This window comes from Achroia grisella, unplaced genomic scaffold, assembly GCF_030625045.1.
Source record: "Achroia grisella isolate CSIRO2021 unplaced genomic scaffold, CSIRO_AGI_Agris_v1 utg152, whole genome shotgun sequence".
NCBI classification, from domain to species: Eukaryota; Metazoa; Arthropoda; class Insecta; order Lepidoptera; family Pyralidae; genus Achroia; species Achroia grisella.
The window spans coordinates 1,557,525-1,580,649 of record NW_026712648.1 but is presented as its reverse complement, the minus strand read 5'-3'; the positions used below and the strand labels follow the sequence as shown (position 1 = coordinate 1,580,649).

The 23,125-nt window shown below is 34.1% G+C and overlaps 1 protein-coding gene across 1 annotated transcript in view; it reads right to left on the bottom strand.

Annotated features, from left to right (window-relative positions):
• Positions 1-3,533: 3,533 nt before the first annotated feature.
• The window catches only part of LOC131840947 (protein TIS11), a 40,200-nt gene continuing 20,608 nt past the window's right edge, over positions 3,534-23,125 (bottom strand). Inside the window, exons 2-3 of the mRNA XM_059189165.1 lie at positions 15,434-15,469; positions 3,534-6,478 (exon numbers count right to left, since the gene is read on the bottom strand). Of these exons, the coding sequence (XP_059045148.1) occupies positions 5,756-6,478; positions 15,434-15,469 (759 nt within the window). The 3' untranslated portion in view covers positions 3,534-5,755. The remainder of the gene's footprint in view (positions 6,479-15,433; positions 15,470-23,125) is intronic.

The following is a 23,125-nucleotide window of genomic DNA, read 5'->3' as shown; positions in this document are numbered from 1 at the left end:
TTCAGTTTGATCCATTCACATATAAATCGTATTACTCTCTTGTGGATATGGTCTTTATCGTATTGGCTATAACATAGTTTGATGTTACACTCCGTATGAACATTAATGGATATAATGTTATACCTGGATAGCTGCAGAATTTTAGGTATCCTGTGTATGTGTATGTTTATATATACGATGACTATGTCATAATCATCAAGACAAAAGTAGGAAATGCACCAATCATTATTTCTAATTTAAATAATTTGCGAAAGATTTGAAAGTTGGGGTGGAAGGGACTCATTATATTTATTCTTAGTACCCCACCAGCATATATAGCTGACACAGAAGGATGCATCATTACATTGAATATATTTTATTTCTGTATTTTCAATTTTTTCATTTGTAGGTACTGCACAAGCCTTATAAATATGATTACATATGTGTGCTTGTATATGTAGGATTTTCTCCATTAGCTGTGTGGTATTATCTTTACTACTCACAAAATGGTACTTATTATTATAAAAAATCATTTAATTAATTTATACCTTCTCTGATTTTCGACTGAGAGAAAATACTTAGTAACTCCTAACTTTTTTTACATCTTTTGTGTTATCTAATCAGTGTTAGCTTTACAAACATTAGATAATGCACGCCCTTATCGTATACATCCAGCAGCAATTATTATTATCACTGAACTAACAGCATGGCTCGTATTTACTTAGTAACATGTCAGATAGTACAATTGCTATATAATTTAAAGGATGGGCTTTCTGATTTCGAGATTAAGATTTCTCAATATTGCATAAGGAATTATTTATCAATACCTGTTTATGACAAATCATGCATGCAACTAAACCACTGATAACTTTCGTTTCTAATCGCAAAGTATTATTATGTTACAGAAAAAATAATTAATAATTAATAGTTCCATCACGGACATCTCGAATAATGTTGTTTTTTTATGGATGACAATGGAATGATACTCCCGCCAGCGCTAACGGTTTATGCTGGCTGGATGTCAAAATGAGCATTAAGTCAGCTCAGGCCCTCTTGGCAAAGAGCAATTTACCACGATGGTTTCCATGGGGAACCGCGTGAAGGTCAACCCGACATTGCTAACAATAGACCGATTCTTGTATCTCTCTTCAAGAATTATCTCTAGGATTTCGTTTGTGGTCATTCTCAGGAAAGAACTGAGACCTAAGCCATTTGTCTGACTTCGCTACCGCTGTGAATATGTCTATTTACATCATGGAGAATATATACGTATCTCGTTATAAAATTGCGAAAACTTTCAATGCCTTCTAAATTGGTTTTTTTCAAAACTCATTGCTATTTTTTATGAATTTCGCCAATTAGGAATGATTCTCTGACCTTTTCATACAAGCTTATTCATTATGTTCGACAGGCTCTAGATTATAACATCCGTTTCACATGTACAACAATTATATATTTACGATTATATATATAGATTTCGATTGATTTCAACCTTCCTGCATTGGGATAAAGTTTATAGATATTTACTTCGGGTTTGAAGCATATAAAGAGACCGTTGTTGAAACGTACAAATGGTTTTGTCAAGGCCACATCTTATCTGAGTGTTAGTTAACAGAGTTACCGACATAGGTTGGGAGCATGAAGCACAGATCGTCTTTCTATGAGCTGAGTTAGGTGTTTGTATTAGCATTGTGATGTTTAAGTTTCAAGTTACAAGCGAGAAGCTCATAAGTAATAATATTTTAATCATCATAGTTATCTAACTTTATATATGTTGTTCCAAACCTTTAAATCTCAATGACATAATTTTGTTACATAGCATATTGCGGAATTCTTAGAAAATTACAGAATTAGAACTGGATGTTAGGTAAAAATATTAATACAATACACTTGACGTTCGACGCGAGCAGCGCAGGACCGATCGTCGTGGAGATCTTTGGGGGGGCCTATGTCCAGCAGTGGACGTCTTCCGGGCTGCGATGATGATGATGATGATAACACTTGACGTTCATTAGCGCCTAAAATGTTCTACATGAATAAATGATTTTTGATTTGAATTTCTCTTAATGCGCTGTTTTGCACTACAAATACACCATTTAAAAAATATTTGGTACCCAATGTCCATGTATGTAGAGTGTAAGAAGTTTTACATGATTTCCAGTGTCACTTACTTCAATAGCCAAGCTGTTTGCTTGATGATGTGTTTCAGTTTAAGGGTGAGAAGAGGCAACGTGAAAGAAAGAGGCATGACAGCTTGGTATTACGGAATAGCAACTAATGAGCGGTATTACGGGTACCACACAATAAGGTAATGTCCCCAGTACTATCTAATCACAAATATACCACTTACCATCAGGTCGGCTGTCAGTTTGTTTGTCATTCCATTTGCATAAAATAATGAAAAAGATATATCAGAGAGAATTTTCATGAAATAGTAGTTTAAAACACTGTCTCACCTTCAGATGGTTATGAATTCGAACCGCTAACAGTTATAATATGTTAGAATAAAGAGTTATTCTAATTAATTGGCTCCATTCCCGTCAAAGTATAATAATAAGTATATAATTTGATAAGGAAAAAATAATCTATTTCTCTCTCCTAGCAAACATGTTCACCTTTACCTACGTCTTTGTTATAACTAGATTTTTGCAATACATACCCGTAATTACATGTGTAATTTAGCAAGGATCCAGTAGCGCCATGAAAAGGATATGTACACATGTAATATTTTCAAATTAAGTATATAAACAGGAGATAATTTTATGGTCAAACATACTTACACAATTGACAGGTATTTTTGAGTGACTAGTATATTTAATAGGTCATTTGTTTTCGATAGTTAAATGCTTATATTAATTCAAGTTTCATCTAATTATCTCTTAATCATCCGATATTATTAATTACATAAATAGCAATGCAAATTATTATTTCACAATTCGTACTGTTTAATGTTCATGGCAATCTTAATGATAATATTTTACAAGTTTTACTGACTGGACTTGGTTTGGTCATCTTTACTTTGTGTGTATAAACTACAGCTTTTTCTATATATGTAACCAAATCAGACAGACCAGGTGGTATTGTGTCAGAAATGTCCCTCTCCCCTTCTGTTTAATAATCCTAATTGCCTACTTGGGTATAAAAGTATTCTGCTAGGAAATTTTATTTTAATCAATATAACATAGTAATGAAACTTTTAGGAATCACTAATCGCTAATGTAAAGTCTTTGACAAAATGGTTTAGTTATAAAATTACCAATTTTTACTAAACTTATTTGAATACCTTACAACTACTGTTTAAAGATATTTATTTGTAACTTAACCGAGTAGGCAAATGGCAATATATTTCCTGATTTGATTTTTCTTTTTAGATAAGAATCACAATTCCAGCCCTGATAGCCATTAATATATAATTCCGTTATCTGCTAGGAATATGCCGCATTTTCTATAGACGCCTCGTAAAAGTAATCCACTGCAACTTTTATGGGTGGTTTTGGTTGTGTTGGAATAGGTAGAAAAAAAAATAAAAAACAAAATTAAACATATTTTGACTATAATTCAATAAGAATGATGCGAGAAAATAAAGAAAACTTACAAGAAAAATGTCGAAAACAAGCTACAGCTTAATATTTTGTCCACAAAAGAATACGTAGTAATAGTCATTTTTTTGGAATATTACCTTATAATTGAATTAAATTAAAAAAATTAAATACTTAAATGTAACGTCGTACATATGTACTTAAGTTTTAAACTAATGTTTGTATTATTATATGACTGACATGATATATTACTAACATTAAGACAAATTATACTTCGTAATGTTGCTTTAAATATAAAAGAAATTAAATAAATTGGCTTAAATGGTTTACATTTCGTAATGAACTGATAATAAATAATTTTCGTATGTTTTATGAAAACACTTAATACTAGCTAGCTCCTTAAAATTAGGTACAAAATTATTAGTTTTGTGGTCATCCATCATGCAACGACTAAGATATAATAAAAAAAAACTGAAACTAACTTATGAAAACAAAAACCAAATAACCGTCTCGGTTTTATAAAATGTCAATTAAACACAAACCAGCAATGGTCATACTTTTTATTTAGATAATACAAAATTTTAGATTTGTTACAATGGTATAACAAAATATAACATATAATCGGTGCGAGCACAACACAGCTTTTGACTGTATATGAATTTGTCATAGTCCTTACATTGGTCCCTTACTTAAAAATTTAAACTTTGTTATATTATAAATATTATAAAATATCACACTTTAAATTCAAAAATCTATATAGGTACTACATAGAAACTAAGCCGCCACTTAGTTCTGTCAAAGTATATTATACTGTGCCCATTTGAATATACTATTAAAAAGGAGACAATAAATAAACAATTAATCTATCTCGATCAACTAAAAATTAAATATAATAATCGATTTATTTTGTTATGAAGTAAAAGGCACTGTTCGTGTGGAGGGGGCGCAGGGTGCAGGCAAGCAGCGGTGTGGAAGCGCGAGGGGGAGGACTGCTGCTACTCTGCACCCGCGCCCCTCCGGCAATGGTTCCACACGGCAATTGTATTATAAACACGTTTAATATTAGCATATCCAACTTATGTCTTTATTTTTACATGTTATCAGCGCATGAGACTGCGGGAGTTTGGCAATCATATATTCGAATTTCTGTCATTTTTTGCATGCATTCGACGTTCATCGAGTGCCGAAGCGAGGAGGACCCTGAGAGTGCGGTAAGGGTTCGAAAAAAACAATCACCACAAAACATCAAACAGGTTTAGCTCGCTGCCAGCCTTCTTCGATTAACGCAAAACAAAAAAATTCGTTCGCAAGCGAGCCGCCTCTAAAAGCAACATGCCGCTCGCTCCTGGAACGCGCCGATGGTTTCAAATGGGCCACAGATGATTGAGATCGCTTGTGGTGGTGAGGATGCGATTAATGCTGTGTACTTGCTGTGACACAAATGAAAACTTTCGGGTAAAAATTCAGACGTAGGTTAGAACAGAAAAAGTTAAAATAATTTAATATGAAATATTCTGCCGAACTCCCGAAGTATTCTCGACTGATTCGGCCCGTTAAAACTAAAGGTAGAAAACTAGATTTATTTCATTTTATCTGAGCATTATCAGTCGAGCAATTTTGTAAACTTTCAAAACGAGCCACGTCCCGTCGACGCGGGCCCCGTCCGTATGCGGTGCGGCATCGCAGCTGCTAGCTACAAAATAATTATTACAGTTAAAGAGACTCGAAATAAATAATAAATTATTATCTTAAACCCTTAAAAATAGATCACGAGCGCCTTCTCGCGGTACAATACCGAGCGCGGAAAGGCAGTAGAAATAAATAAATGTTCTATAAGCTAACTTTACAGAGACCACCGCTCGGCGGAGGATCGCTTCGGGAAGACTTCCGCGAGCTATGCAATAAATATCTAATAACACAAGATTCCATTAATTACAAGTGCGTGCCAATAACTAAAGATGTACATGTAAACACTACATTCACACCGCAAACTTTCGAGACGCCAGTAAATACTTCTTTAACTTTATAAATTACAGGGCGAAGTAGTTAAAGGGCATCGACAAACTGGAGATCATTCGTTGAGCGGGTGTGCTGGTGCGGCTGATGCGCGAGGCGCGACGAGCGGGACGGCCCTCGGGCACGATTTGGAAGACGTTGAGTAGGCACTACGGTGACAGACGATTCTTATGCTAGAATGGTATAAGTTAACTTAGGACTAGTTTAATAACCATAACGCCCTAGGCAATAACGAGGTCACCGAATGCCGAGGAAAGTCGATTAAACACTGGCAGCCGCTCCTCTTCTGGGTCAGGCGAATGAGCGCGAAGAAAAGCAAATGCCGGAGTTTGTGCTGGTGGAGAAAGCGCTGGCGGAGAGTGAGGAGCCAGCGGTGATTGGGGCGCGAGCGGAGATTGAGGAGAATGTGGAGAATGTGGTGAACGTGGAGATCGAGATCCATCACTCATGTAAGACGCGAGCGATCCTCCAGAGGATAAAGATGCCACAGAACCACCTGGCGAAGATGGCTCACGGCGTCGTGCTTCTTCCGCATTATGAACAAAGTGGCATCGCGGTCCGTACGGACAAAAACCAACAGAATGAAAGGTACGGCACAGCTCAGTCTTGTATTTAGGGTGACGTTGTAGGTTTCGTAATTCGCGCATTCCATGTGCAAACTGGCACTTGTCGCCATATTTGCATACTCCGGCTTCTTCGAATGGTCGACACAGCTCAGTTTTGTATCTGCTAGTTGCGGTAGGAGGTGGTGCTGGTTCGCTGGTAGTGCGTTCGAGGCGTCGATGATGAACCAGGCGGTCCAGCAGACCCGCAAGTGTACGGTGTGCGGGAACGGAAGCGGCGCGGCTGAGTGCTGGATGTTCCCAGTTCAAGCCATTGGTTACTGTACCAGCGCCTACTGGAGCAGCAGTACCATTCATCGTCTGCACTGGTCGAGTTTGGTTCTGCAATAGAAGGAAAATAAATATTTAGTAACTATTCCATTCATTCGGCTTGCTCTTATTTTAAAAAGATGTAACGAAACAAGACAAAAATTTCCTACATTCAATGAAAAAGAAAATCATAAGTTACTCATAAATTCTGGGTAATTAAAATGCTCATTTAGGGGTTGGTATACTTTGCTTTTTAGTGTGTCAAAGAAAGAGAATTAGATTTTATATCGGAAGATTTATATACCCTTATTCTTATCTTCATTTCACAACAATCTTGCACGTTTATAGATAAAAAGATGTATGGGGCCGGAGGCTCCAGATACCTGCACAAAGTTAACAAAAAAAAAAAGGTTCCCGGTGAGTCCAATTTTAGCGTTTACCTGCTCGTGTTCATCTCGTTTTCACGAAGTTTCTATTTACGTTACAAAGTTAATGTTTCGAAATTATGTTAACCCTAAAATTTTAATTCTAAGTATGAGAGACTTATATTTTAATAGTAATTTTAGATTTATATCAAGTTATCAATTGAACTTTGTGACTTCTCCGAATAAACTCATCAGTATGTGCCAGATAATATTCTCCGTTCTGGTGGTTCATTGTGAATTGAGATGCAAATGGTTGAACTGTCTTTTGTTTTTATGGAGCGTCGAACTTCACAAACCTGACGCTACACGGCATCACCATAACAATACCGGCGTTCACGCGAAGGCATTTGACACGACGCGCGTCGCGGCCACAATCTCGTTGATTGTGCACTATTGTTCAGATGTCGCCTGTCGCATCGCCGCATGTGGAATTATTGTCGTTGGGCTATTCGACAACATTGCCTAGTCGTTGTTAATGCTTTATGCTAGGGGCAACGGTCGGCGTTTGTCGTGTTAGGTAACAGTACTACCATAGTGATCTATTCATAGTCTATTAGTTAGCGTTTGAGGATCAGTATCTTTGTCATGTACGCTAACGTTCACATTTGTCACGATTAACTTGACTGTGGTGGTCTAGATTACATGCTCTAGAATTATTTGTCGTCAATAAATCTATACTTCCGTGCTAGTAAAAATGCTGTATATATATCACACAGACAATAAACATAAGGATATTTTTGGAAAGAATTTACAAATTTTCGGTTAGGTTGAGAACAACATGAAGGTTGGTTAAGATGTACATATAGACGGAACACATACTTTATACATAATGTATGATAAACCACATCTTGTATGCGGCCTCAATCGAAGTGAATGACACGTCATTGTATATTCTATTCGCCTCTGCTTCGTCCGGAGATCGTAAACACGCAAACACTTGTGTTTTTAAATACAACAGACAAATTATTTTATTATGATGCGTTACTTGTTGGGGGTCATGTATGCTTGATTATTATAATCAGGGATATTAAAGTTTGTCGTATGTATTATAATGTTATCTACCATCCGCCCATTTTCATATAGCATAATATACAAGTGGTGGTTATAGATGTAACATTATTCAATTTAAATGTATTTAATGACTTATTTTATCGTTACACTACCCTACTTTGTAAAATATTATATATTTTTAGTTCCAATAAAATAATTATTATTATTATTATTTGTCTATTTATAAAGACAAGAGGATAGTTAACAGTAAATTGTAGAGAAACAATATCACACTAACGTATCCAAGAAATAACTATTATCATATTTTCGTTGTGTGTAATAGCAGAGGGCGGCAAAGGTTACCATTGCATCTATTGACGGAGACAGTTCTCTTGCGAAGCGGTAGATGATTACGCAGAACAAGCAGAACTTATAGACGATATTGGGAGGAGAGAGGATGTTGTTTATTAATACAGGTAACTATTGATGCCATCGCTAGTAATGTACCCTGTTAGGTGACCTTCACTCTCCGATTCATCCACAAAAACACACGCGTGTTATATAAGGTCTTTTCTGTAACGAAAAAACGCAATTCTATTGAATGGTTCTGTGTGCCAACAGCAGTTAAAATAGTAAATTACACTTTATGTATTAGATATACGTACGTAAATGTTAAACCAGGAAGGAAGAAACTATCTAAATGATATGAAACCCCGTATTACAATCAGTTGAGTACTTGAGAAGGCGAAAGCAGACGTACAAAAATAGCGGCTTGTTTTTGTTCTAATAACGATACCTATTATCTTGATAATGGTAAAATATTAAAATCGAAAGTGTAGCAAACAAATGGGCATGGCGGTACAATGTCGGGTGAAATGTTGAAGTGAAAAGCCAGGGGTTAAGTTGGTGGTCGCCAAGTGTCGAAGGAAAACGGCCGACTCGTAATTAGAGAGTTATCAGAGCAGAACATTGGTTAAACGCTGCTTTCCATCGGACGTTGCGCCTGCGCAATCGAGCTCCAGGGAAAATTGTAATCACTGTCGATTTCAAATGGCCGCGGTAGTTGCGTTCGAAACTGAGTCCAATCACATGCAGCACAACTCGCAAAACACGATCAGAACTGCTTGTTGTAATAACATATGTTTAACCGTAGCATCGATTTTGACAGCACGACACGACAACAAACGATGGTGCCTTAGTAAATACAAATTTGAGTAAACGCTGAGCTGGTGCAAGAAAAATTTCCAAAAAGATGGGCACAAGTCACACCTCGTGTGTCACTGTAGACAATGTGGTTAGCAGGTTATGCTGTCAATGCGACAAACACGCTCCACGCCCGAGCCAATTTGTTTGTGTTCTCCATTATATGGACGTTGTAACGGCGGTGTCGTTGAATCCACGGCCATAAGTATAGGTCTTCTCAATAAACTAAAAGACGTAGTAGATATACTTAACTGACACCTGCTATATTACTGTAGTGGCAACTACGACGGATGGGTCGAATCAGTCAATCACGATTGTTAAAGGAAAATACTTAGATATGGAATAAAATATGAAACATTATATCTAGTAGTGTAGGAACTCTACTTCTACTCAGGAATTATCATGTACAAGCTATGTGTTTCACCATCATCATCATTGTAATATACATCTATTGCTGTGTACGCGTCACTATAAATGAAATGTGTAGCCTATTCTTACAACTCAGACCAAGCAATATTAGAATTAAAACTCTATGACCTTGATACACAGGACATAGAGTTTTATTTCGAAGCTACATTTTTCAAAGTAATATTAAAATATATATAGTATATATTGTTATATATATTTTAATTTTAGTTTGAAAAATACAAAATAGAATTCAAGTTAAAAAATTGTGATACGTAGTTAAACAGTGACATAAGTCTCCTAAATCAATAAATTATTGAAAGAGCAAACATAAATGTAACAATTTGAAGGTTCATATGAATGAATAGAGGGCATCGACTTGCCGTCTAGGCAGCTAATGGAAACAAATTGTTACTTTTGTAACGAGTGCTGAAACTTGGTGGTGCAGCATACGAATGTGAAGTGAGTGTCGTTAGAGTAATGATACAGGATACCATCAGTATAATACAAGTGTAATAGGTAGAGTTATACATAAAAATACGAAAGATTATTGACCTCTATGAAAACGTAAAATGTTGTATTTACATGTGCAATTAGGGAAAATTTACACCTTGAAACGTTGTTGGTGTCTGAACTCGAAGACCCGCTAAAAATATGCTCTTTTCAGATAACCTCCGAGGCCAACGGCTTTGTATTTATTATACCTACTTAACAAAGAACGCTGATTTAGGTTACGAATTTTCAGTGAGTGTCCGCAAATAAACATGAATTGACAATTCAAATGAACCCATAGCAAACTATGTGATAACAATAGCATAGAATATTTTTTTCGTATACACTTATTAATACGAAGATAATTTGGGGGTATGTACCAATTGTGTTGGTAACTAAAATGGTAATGATATAAACAAATTCTTTTAGAGCAATTTATTTTTACTTATTTATATGGTCGATGGCATGCAAGATAACACTGCTAGCATGTATTCAAGTCATTAAGACTGCCTCGCAACAATTGATGCTGCGACGTACTCTTAATTCAAACAAGAGAACTGCTTAATTGACCGTTAATTGGTTCTAATCAAATGCGTTCTATATTTAAATGAACTATTAACGATTTAAAGTTATCACTTTTTAAAAGACGCTGTAGAAAGATAATTTGTTATATATTTAAGTACATTTCCTCTAGGAAAAACATTAGCATTTTTAAAACACATACTTCTTTGCATGATTATAGGATAAATCGAGATTGTGTGATGCTTATATTTTTAAACAAATAATATAAAAATATGTAATAAAGAAAATAAAAAGACGTCTATTTATAACAACATAAAGAATGCAAATTAAGTATCTATGGAAAAGTAGTCGTTAAAACCATTAATTTAATTTAAATGTCATGTACGTAGTTAAATAACGTTATGCCTTCAAGGTTGCCATGTGACTCTATAAACGTCCATTCCTTTGTGTGAGTACATAAGTAATATATTATGTAGATTTAATAATGTGATATTATATTCTCACGAGTTAATTGTACTGTTTGTATTTATTCACCTGTTATAATAATGGTCATGGTTCATAACAATATACGTTCCGACTATTGTATTACGATTAAATGTAAAGAAATTGCTCCCATTTCTCTTGAGGAGTCGGGCGAGGGTGCTGTCGATTGCTACTATCAAGTTTATTGAATGATTGCGCGAAAATAACCAGCGCCAAGATGGTACCGAGTGGTCCCCCTTACAGCGTCTCACCAATGATAGCAATGTAGTTATTAACCTTTTAGTGTTTCGCGTCACATCTATACTGTCTTAACTTTTATGAATAATACTTATTTATAATCGCTTTATAAAAGGGTGAGGTACAATATTATATACGGTAATTACAAGCAATAGTTTAGTTTGTTCTGGGTTGATTTCTTCGATTATGATAACATATATAGAGTTTAATTAGAGTAGGCGCAATTTTATGCACCATTACTCTAAAACAATATTTTCGATACGATTATTGCTGCTAATGTGAAATAATAAAATCACTACTTTTGTAGTGATTTTATGATATTTTTCAACATTAAAATCACTACTTTTGTAGTGATTTTATGATATTTTTCAACATATATAGGTATATTATTGAATTCTGATGAAATGTTGAAAAATTATGAAGAAGTTATTTGCGTAATTTAAATAATGATACTGTAAAATAATGATATCATTATCTTTGTATGAAAGTATTTTAATAGTATAATTGTACACTTCTAATTGATGGCATAATATTTCTTTCTACAGTGGTTCTGTAAAAAATATGGTATTAACTATTTTTACACCTATTAATATAAATCGATAAATATAATTTAGACATTAACACCTACGCACGCACATCTTATTGATTTTGATGATTTATTATCGCATGATGATGCTTTATATATAGTATTTTCGTTTTAGTTTTAAAACTACTTTTTGTACGAAATACCAACCTATAACTACTCTTAGGCTACAAAATAATTATAAAGAACGTGATTTACAAGTGACCGTTATATGCTACCCATGCCATTTACTAGAATTCTACACAAATGAAATTGTCAGTTTTCAGTAGTCCTATATTATTATATATACCGATAAAATGGGACATATTTTATTTCTTTTGTGTTCATTTATGATTATTATATTCAAAAATACTTTTTTAGGTTTTATTATTCCTACACCTATAAAAAGCAGCTCAATCCCAAGAATATAAGTTAAATACTACGCGAATAGCGCCGCGTGATACAGCTTATGTTTTACTATTATTACTTAAGTAACGTAGTCATACAATAATAGAACAATGCTCTCCCACAAAGTATAGTCGGTGATGTTCTAAATAATTAGTACATTTATAACACATGTGTATAATGTTGATAGTAATTATTGCAAATTAGATTATTATACAAAATCCCACATAACTATTATAAGTTAATTTTGAAAGTATTGTTTGAAATTTAGGTACAGTAGACATAAAGCAGCATTTTATGCAATTTGTATAAACTAAAATTGCATGTGGATGGAATTACTACGAAAAATGTCTGATGACCACAATTACGTGTGGTCACGAGGCACAATTTTAGGAGTTACTGTATACTTAAATTAATTCATAATAAAACAAATACATATACTTCTATTTTAATATTTATAGATAGATATAAAATATATATAGGGTTTAAAAACAACTAACATACAAAAGTTTTTTCTTCGTCTATATGAATACGTAAGTGTACGGAATTTATTCATGACTTGTATGAATTTTTATACATCACAATGTTTGGATGATTAATGCCGACATATTATCAATTCCTAACAAGTGTATATTTCTCTAGTTACCACCATAAGTATGTGAGTGTATGGCAAATGTTCACACAGTTAGCAACTGTTGGATGAGTAACACCGGACGCATGGTGTATGGCTCGCATATAGATGGGCATATACAGCGTGTTTGCAATGCGAGATCTCCGCCGCTATGGTATAAATACCGTCACATATTAACTCAACCATTATTTTCAATAATACGAAGCCATTGTTTTTATGCGAAAAAGAACATTCAGTTACGATACGAATAGAGTAGTCTTCTCCTTGATTGGCTGTTGTTTTCAACTAGAATCATAATGGCAGTCATGAGTGACAGTCACCATAGTCTGTTCTTTGTTTTATTTACTTGATGTAATGCGTAACATTTTCATATTTACAGGAGATATATAATTATCCGGATCTCGTTTTATGAAGTATACATGGAAAATTTACCAAATAGTTTCGAATTAACTGCGAGAGCGAGTGCAAATTTCAATTTGGACTTGGATTTTATTACGACCTGTTTTGAATTCATAACGCGACCATTTATTAAAATAACTAACAGTAGAACACCCGTTGTTCAAAATCTCTCTATATGAAAAATTTAAAAGTATAAGTTTATAAGAAAGCCGTTACAAAAATACTGGGTTTATATTGTTAGTACTAAATTTGTAATTGTCTGTTTGCAATCATTAAATTGCATCATTATCTAACCAAGGGACTTTGAAATATCGACTTGTTAAAGCTTTGTCTTATAATTGCTTTAACATGCGCGGGCGGTCTCGTACAGTATGCAGTTGCGACGATGCTAGTCTACCTTCAACGGTCCACCTTTGTGTAACATAAGCAGCCAAACGCAAGCGCACACTATTTCAGCCAGTATTGTCAGATGAACGTTATACTTTCCTCAAAACTAGATTAAAATGTAAGTTTTGAAGAAAATCTTCCCTTACAAATATCTTATTTATATCATTCAATCCTCGAGTGTGTCATTGGGACCTCCAGTCCTTTACTTATTATGAACATAAGTAAAGGACTTTGTATAATCCCCATTTCATTATTGTTTTTTATTTATCCGGTTTTAGTGTTATTTTTTTAAGACACATTATCAAATATAATACTCGCTTCTCACGAAAAACATTTGTCCAACATGACAAAATCCCTCTAAATGTGGAGTTCTCTTTAATCTGGCACCACTGACATTGAGACAAGCAGGGCTCCAATGTCGGTTTTATTGTGTACGCACACTATCGAGGCGACGATGACGAGGTGGAGCGGCCGTAAAGCGAGTGTCAACAAAGGGCTTCGTTCAACTCGAGCGTGTTTATCCCTCAAAGCGAAGGAAGCACGTCCCCCGGTCGGGCCGCTTTTAGCACCTCCTTATTTATAGATGCAACAACAGAACGCTGTCCCGAGGTCGATTTGCAGAACAGAAAAGGTAAACAATGTTGCTCACAGTGGTGGTTGTCAACAAACGCAACAACACTTCGTTGCCTTGCAATAACTGAATATTATTTGAGACTAACTTTTATCGTTTTGTTTTAATTTGTTAAAACTTTTTTCATAGCACTCCTACGTGTCAGGGAAACCTAATAAAATTGATAAAGAACTCTTTTTTAATTTAACGACATCATATCTCTAACATCAAATTGTATCTCATGATTTACTCGATCGTTTATATTCATTTAGATGAAGCACACGAGTTTTGAAATTGATCTAATATATAACTTTTGTTTTGTTTCGTTCTCTATACAGAAGTACCTACAGATTACAACATATACGACATATTACGACTATTAAAATGATATAAATTTCTGATAGATTACAAGTTTTGAAAGGTACATAAAGTATGCCGTCTTCTGGCTGTATAAAATCAATCAAGCTTAAAATCATGAATGTCGTGACAAAAGACCATCAGGTGCAGTAGTTAGCTATTGCGACAGTAGTTACTCAAAACTTGTGCCCTTTACGGCAATCCCCATGAACGCGGACACCATATCTGCAATGGAAGTAATTCCTTTGTCCGTGCAATTTTTATTGTTGCGTCACACTACCGCGTTACACTTTCCCTACAAATTATGATGAGTCACACAATGACGATAAGGTGGAAAAACGTTTTCTATGACTAATACGTGTTTTAAATCCATTGTTTTATTATAGTCCGATGCTCATTATGCGCATTAATAGAAAGTTTACAACTAGACATTAAAAATTAAACTGGATCTATGCCTAGTTTTGTTTTTTAAGGCAATTTAAATATTATCGTAGACGACATACATAACTAATGACATGGCACTATTAGAGGCGTAGTTAACTTAGACGTTATTTACGAAACATTAGTTTCTTTGTCTTGATAACATACATAGCCGTCGGGTTGACTACAGTATTTACCATACTCAGTTCATATTTCGATGTCAGTGTCAAACTACCATTTGTGTTTGTCTTATGAATGTTCATAAATTAATAATTACCTATGTTCTTTAATGGTCCTTGTTATTAATCAAACACTACTATGTAATGGAATGACAAAATTTGTCATATTAGTTGCAATCTAGTTATCACTCTGTATGTCATAAAGAATTCAATAATTATTGCTGTTTGAATTTTATTATTATGAAGAAAGGTAGGAAAAGGCTAACATAAAATTTTAATGCGTTTTGTAATTACAGAATAAAAAATATAAATCAACTTACGGAGGACGTTATTCCACCATCATACTCAGGACTCATCTGTAAAGAAGAATAAAATAATTATTACAATTGCAAATATTATATACAATAAATCTATTTACACATCTACAAAATAACATTATATAATAAGAAACTATAATTTAAAACAAATAAGTGTAAAATACATAACGAGTATTAGGAATTATATCTAAGTCATAAAATATTATTAATTACCTAACTACCTGGTTTGGTCGACGTTGTCTATCAACAGCTAAATCAGTATTCTATTTTAGATCTCTATTATTAGCATAAATGAACTCTGGCTAATTTAGATTCGCAGTACGAAATGTTGTAAACTAGCGACTCGCCCAATTTTTCCATGAGTGCAATTATTGTAGGAATCTATGTATTTTTGTGAGTTTATCCCTGACAAGCAAAACATCATCATCATCTTTCCTCATTATAATTACACATTGTTTGATAAACATAACATTTACAAAAGGATCTAGTGTTTATTGGAAATTACTTGGGTAAAAAAATTACGACATATTTATTTTTATACAGACTGATGCACTCGCGGTGTCTACATATATCTCTATGTGTGTAGTGGTTTGTCTAATCTACGGATACGCTCCGCAAGGTACTCGCGACCGGTCCCCGTTGAAAGCGACAACACTTCCTACAAGAAAGTAAAAGCGTACTCCGCTAGCCGTCCAGAAAACTTCGTAGAACAGATGTTACTGAACTATCTGATCTGAACACCAATTTCAAATTTTATTAATGTTTATTACACGTAATTATACAATTGAAACTAAGTATTGCGGTGTTAATCATTATGATTTGATATAACAAACGAGAATCATCAATCGACAGGTAAAATAAAATAATAAAATAAATAATATAAATAGGTCGTATACCTAAAAAAGTTACAAAATAATGCAAGTAACGTTATGATTTCATGTTAAAATGATATATGGAATGACACATAGGTAGATTTAACGAAATTACTAAATAAATACTTAGTGTATTTATTTAATAACCCAAACAGACGTAATTGCGTTAACTTAGTATGAAATGCTAACCTTTCCAATTGTCAAAATTGAGGGTACACAATTTAGACAATTACGGAGGACATCACTAATTGAAAAGCTTTCACTCAGTATATCCAATACACTGTGCTATTATTTAAAACGTAATAAGGATTTAAAACTTATCTATTACAATTACGCAGATTGCGAGCCAAGCACATTGTCATGTCGCTGACCGTACCCAATATTTGCGGGCGTCCTTCACAAGCAGAGATATAAAGCGATAATACCCACATTTTCCGCTTCTCGTTACCTAGTTACTGGCACTACGTTTATTCTGTACACAATTAACTACATCGTTAGTTGCACGTGGAAATTACTGACAACAATACTATATTACGCCACCGTGTTTAAACGTGCGGTGTCACGACCCGTGTTCATAATGGGAGAAGTCGTTTCTAACGCAACCGGGTGATCTCTAATTGAACCCGGCAGCGCGCGAAGGTCTTGCGCGGATCACGAACTCTAACAAAAGAATATTAGTGGCCAAAACAGGTATACTTCTTATGAATGACGAACGAATGTTGGTTTTTTCCTGTTTTATAAAATCAATTGCCTTTTAACTAATAATATAAAGATGGCAAAAAATGTAACAAAAAATTTACCAAAACATGTTTTAGCGAACCTGTTTAGCATTTCGCACCGCGATCCGTTGTGATTTTAACAAATAATCGACAACAACTTCTGATAGGAGTCAAAAAGACAAGAAGTAAATTGAAGTACGTAAATAGTCATAGTTAAAATGGGCCAATCATCGACACATCTGTTGATCATTAACAAGTCTGACTCAGTTGGCCACGACATCACCAACAAGTATGATAAAAATTAAATAAAAAGAAATTCAGTAGTCTGAAAACATAAGTAATAAACAGATAATCTTGTGAACGATTACATACTTGCATCATCGTCATCATCTACATACTAATTGATTTTAATGAAATATGTCTTTATTATTATTATTTCAAATAAACATTTCATGTAAAATTGTCGCCTAACGGTTTTAAATTCCTAGATGTAACTCAATCAAAATATGGTAGTTATTTTAAAGAGCTAGGGTATAGTGCGAAACAATTGTATTATTTTGAAATGGCAGTAATTGATTCAACTTGTATGAATTCTACTCGTACATACATACATATATAAATAGATGCCTATATTCGACTATAACACACTACGGCGCACGGCGCCTTGGTTTTCCAACAAACGGGCTCGATCAACGAAGCAATCGCGGCCACTTGTGCTAATGAAACACTTCAATTGAATTGGGGACATTAATTCAGCGTAGCCATATAGCAACACTGTTTACATTAAAACGAAAACAGTTTTAACTGGGTGTACTGAAATATAAGAAATGAAATAAACAGTCCTAAAATTTACCAGTTCATATTAATTTGTTATTTATACAACAATAAGTACCAAGCAAAATTAATCGGCTTGTTTTAGATATGAAGTCATTAATTAGAATAGAATTGAGGCAATGAACTCAAAACAAGGCCACAGTAACAAAAAGGACGATGTAGTTTATTTTACAACGCGTTCGCTATTCGCATTCTGTATCGAAACTATGGAATATAAATAGTGAATAAGAGAATTTGTACCTTAGAGGCTAATAATGGAAATGACATTGTAAATTGGAGCAGAACATGAGCAGTATTGTCCTATCAGTATTAGTTGTTGGACAATCATTTCACTCAAATCAATTACCTTTAAACTGCCTTGCAGCCTCGCCTTCAATATACATATGAAACGCTTAATGAGTGACGCATCGTTAATAATATATTCGTCTTTTCCTCAATTTAAATCATTGTTTACCATTTATTTAGGTACATAGTTTATAAATTGAGTACAATTCCTTATATGTCCCAAATGGGATAAATACATTATTGTGTATCTGTATGCATGTCTAAATCATATATAAACATTTTCTTGCTTCTTCAACGTACATAATTACGTGAACATTAAATTTCAAGCAAACATTTTACACAATCTTATATTGATAACAAAATCTACGTTTAACTTATATTATAATTAGATGGTTTGTTGTCAGTTGATGGGTTTGCCTTGAGGCAATCAAATGCTTCATTAATATTAGGTAGTTACTTATTTTTGCATAAATGCAAATTATATGGCAGTATCTATCTAATTTATAAACGAATACGTACACTATGTTATTATAAGACATTGTCTTGGATGCCGAATAGACTTCAGAAGAATATATTATAAAAAGTTTCAGAGAAATAGACTCAAAATCACTTAGGTGTTAGTCTAAAACCCTGTATTTGTAATTTGACAATCTTTTATATATAAATGTAATTGTCTAATAAGGAATATTATAAAAAAACATCAAAGGGAAAACATTTTCGAGTAAACTTTTATTTCAGTTTCGTTTTCTGTGTACAAACTTTGTTAAAATGTTCATGGGAATGATACAGAAGTCCAACTAAATTAATATTCAAATTAGACTTTTTTAAAATACCAGCGGTGGCCTTGGCTTTAGTTTTGAAGAGTTTGCCGAGCAACCAAATCTTAATTAATTATTTATAACATAACTCGTTTGGTGAGTTCCGTGCTTGCGTGTTGATTTTCCACGCTACAAGATATTGTAATACTATGACACCACATTCCGGGCTCTTCTGTCGTCGCATCTTGCCCTTATCTGAACGTAATGGTTATTTGCTCGTTTGTAAATATTTATTGATATTCTATTAATTAGTAAAGCTTTTTTTTTTCAAATACTCTTCAGTGAAATAATTGATTGCGATGGCCAGTGACGTCTTCCAAATTTCAAATAAGTACTGTCTAATAAATTTTATTAAATATTTGATAATGTTATGAAAACTTAAAAATATTTTACTTATACATAAATGTTTCTTTGAATAAAATGGACAAATCTAAAGATGAAAATAGACTATATAGACATAAACAAATAAACATTCGTATATGTACATATGTTGTTTTAGTCTACTTGTCACTTAATTACATACACACAACTAGACAAACGTTTGGGGACTTTAACTCGATTTCGAGGTTCAGTAGAGATAACATAAAAACCATAAAACTGCTCAATAAAAGTAGTTTTTGAAAATTTGGAACTAAGGTAAGAACGAAGATTCCCTTGCTTGGACTGAACAAGCCACGTATCGCAGAGCTTTTTTTGAGATTGATGGTTAACTAGCAGTAATTTTGTTTCATTAGGGACACTCCACCGATATACGGTACATTTAGTAAGGCGTGATACACGCAAATACAACGAACATTAATATACTGATTGACACGAAATGATACACTCCTAACAACTCATCTATAAATATATTATGTAACTAAAGTGTACAGTACTAATAGAATAGGTACTGAAGGGGTAGAGAACACAGAAAAATCTATACAAATATTGTATGTCTGTTTGTTACCATTTCATGACTACACGACTGGACAGATCCTAAATTTGACATGTATAGGCAATTGGACCACGAGGGCCATTTAAGGGCCATTTATTATCTCGATAAATATTCTAGATAGGTGATGAAAGTTTGTATGAATCAATCATATAAGGAATATTACAGAGATTGTAAACGACGTCGCACGCGTCAACTAGTATGTTATACAACGTTTATTACGTTAAAAGCTAACTGGTTAGGTACAATTCCAATAATTATTTTTAATATATTTTATTGACATTAAAGAAATAAATATTTCATAGCCGTTGAAAGTTAATTGCAAACATAACCACACGGATTACAACTAACTAATCACTTCTCACCATTCGTTTTAGTGTAATTACACACTTATGAAATGGTGCCGTTTACGCAACGCGAATAGACGGATAAGGGCTTGCCTATCGATAGCCTTCGAATTTCCTTCAACTTTCCATTCAATAAGACCACTACATTACATTTAATAAGTAATTGGAATGGCAAACAAGCTGACGGCCCACCTGATGGCAAGAGGAACAGAACTACGGACATCACGTTTGACACCCATAATGGTACTAATACATTGCCATTCCTGGACTATGATGTGATGCGTCTTATTCTGAAGCTTCACGGCCTACTTCTGCTGAAATAGATGAGACTGACGAACCCCCACGCTAACGACTTACAGTCTACTTCTTACTTATAATACGTTTGAATATAAATATAAGTGTAGGAACCCGGAAACACTCTTGAAGGTCGAATAGCTACAGCACGGCCTTGCCGCCGGTTGCGCTACTTTCTCTGCTGCAATGATGAGTCCACGTGGGTTGCGTTACTGCGAAACAATGCTATGTTCCACAAGCTCGATTACGCCGACGCATACTATGGAACAGCTGACATAATCGTCGAAAATTACTGAATTTCCATGCACGGGCTTGGCGAGGACAATTCAGATTACATAGCCGCGTCTTCGAGTGGCATTGTTAATAACAAACAAAGCCTTGGTCTCGGACTATGACCACGGGACATTCTCTTTCCATAGTTATTATGACCCACTCCGTTTCGTAATATTAATATGGTTTACGTAAATAAGCACACAGATACGTGAATATTTAATTTAGGTTGTCCATTTAGAAATATTCTTTATTTATAGTTATACCAGTATATTAAGGAAGCAACGTTATTTTAATTTGGTAACCATGATTGCTTAATCAGATGCTTCTTTTCATTGTTATCAATAATTTGTTCAATTGGGTCTTTAATGTGGTAACTCAGAATAATTGTAATAAAATATGCTATTAATTTGTATGATAGGTAAGGTACTGGCAGTATCAACTTCATTATTCAAATTCGTATAATAACTAAAATATAACTAAGTCTTGATCACCGATCAATGAAAAGTGAATTTTATCGCACTAGGCGTCGAATCAAATTTGTCGTTTACGCAAATATCAATACTGCAATCACAGAAATCGGTATTGATGAACAAACGTTAATGTTATTATAATAGAGGGGAAATCGAAGGTCGTCTAACGCAGCAATGGTGCCGTTGCAAGCGAGATTTCAGCAAGTATGGTAGATACGTGCCATAGCGTCAGCCGCCTTCAAAGTTGTGCAATGTTTCCTAACTTACTGAAATTGTTGGATTGCCAGCATTGGCTACGCAGTCGACACGCCTACTCCGTCGTGGATTATTGGCACGACGGCTTCTTTTTGCATACTCGTTAAGACATTTCAGGAATACAGTAAATGTTGGTTCAATTATAATTTTGATGTGATCATCAATTTAATATGTCTGCTACCGTTCACGACACCTGACCTTCAATAAAAGTAAAAGTTTTTACTCATCGTACCGAGCATGAAAGTCGCGTAAATCTTACCTGCAACAAACGGAGGAGACATTAATAAAAATGTCAGTAGTGTAATAAGCACCAGGATGTACGAGTAACAACATATTTAAATCATATAAAGAGGTAATGTGACAGAAGTGAAAATAAAGCTTTGAATATAATATACCAAATTGTAATTAGTCGTTAATTGAAAATGAAACATGAACATTACTCAGAATAAAAATTGAAATACATAATCCTAGAAATAGTTAGTCTTCATCATGTATGGATATGAGAATACACTAAACATCAGTGATTAATGTTAAGAAATTGGTCGCTCTAGTAAGTTGCTGTTTTTATGAAATTATAGGAATATATATGTAGTATTTAGTAATGTATGGCATGCGGTGAGATAAGATGTATAAGATAGATAAAAATATATAAATCGGACAATCTCGTTTATAAAAGCATTGAATATACTTGCGGTTGTGCACAAAACTACAGTTGAGCATTTAGTTAGTGGGTAGAGTTCGAGCGAGCGGTTGACCTTCGTAGGAGCAAGCAAGCAAATGGGCTCATCAATGGTCGCTTATTCATAAACAGCTTTAATTAAATTCCCATTTTTTTGGAGTGGAATATTGAAGATAATCTTAATAATATCCATTAAAGACTTACCAATAACTTACGAGAATCAATTACAATATTACATTTTAGTTACCAATTCATAGTCCAAGTGTTTTTTTAAATAAGTATTTAATACTTGTGTTAATGGTGTGTAGTTTCTATAGAATATGTATTTTTATACCTAACAAATATATTATATTATATAAACCTTATTTTTCCTTATTACTACTAATTACTGTCATGGTACATACATGTACTTTACTTGTTCCACTTCATTTAAGCATAATGATCACGTAATTGAGATCAATTATGTTTCTAGTCTAGGTTTATAATAAATACTGGCACATAGACCTGCGTATTATCTGTGAAGAAGACAACGGAAGAGGCCCAACGTGCGGGACACATTGTGCGAATACGTCTTACCAGCCCTGCTGGACTCCGCCCTGACTAATTACTTATTATTATGTCTCTGGCACACCAGATGTGCAACATCCGTTCAAGAACGACTTTTTTAAGTCTCATACAATTCCTATTTTGTTGCTATTCTTAATTCCGACATTCTGAATAAATACACCGACCTAGAACGTTGAAGTATGCATTTATAATCGACGGTCGTAGGTGTTAAATCATAGAGCACGATACCAAGGATATTAAATCTCAATATTTATAGCCTTTTCTCCGAAACGCTGACTTATTATTTCTATGCATAAACAAGGATAATATTCTATTGTACGCAATTCGTGACTACAAGTTCGAATTAACGTA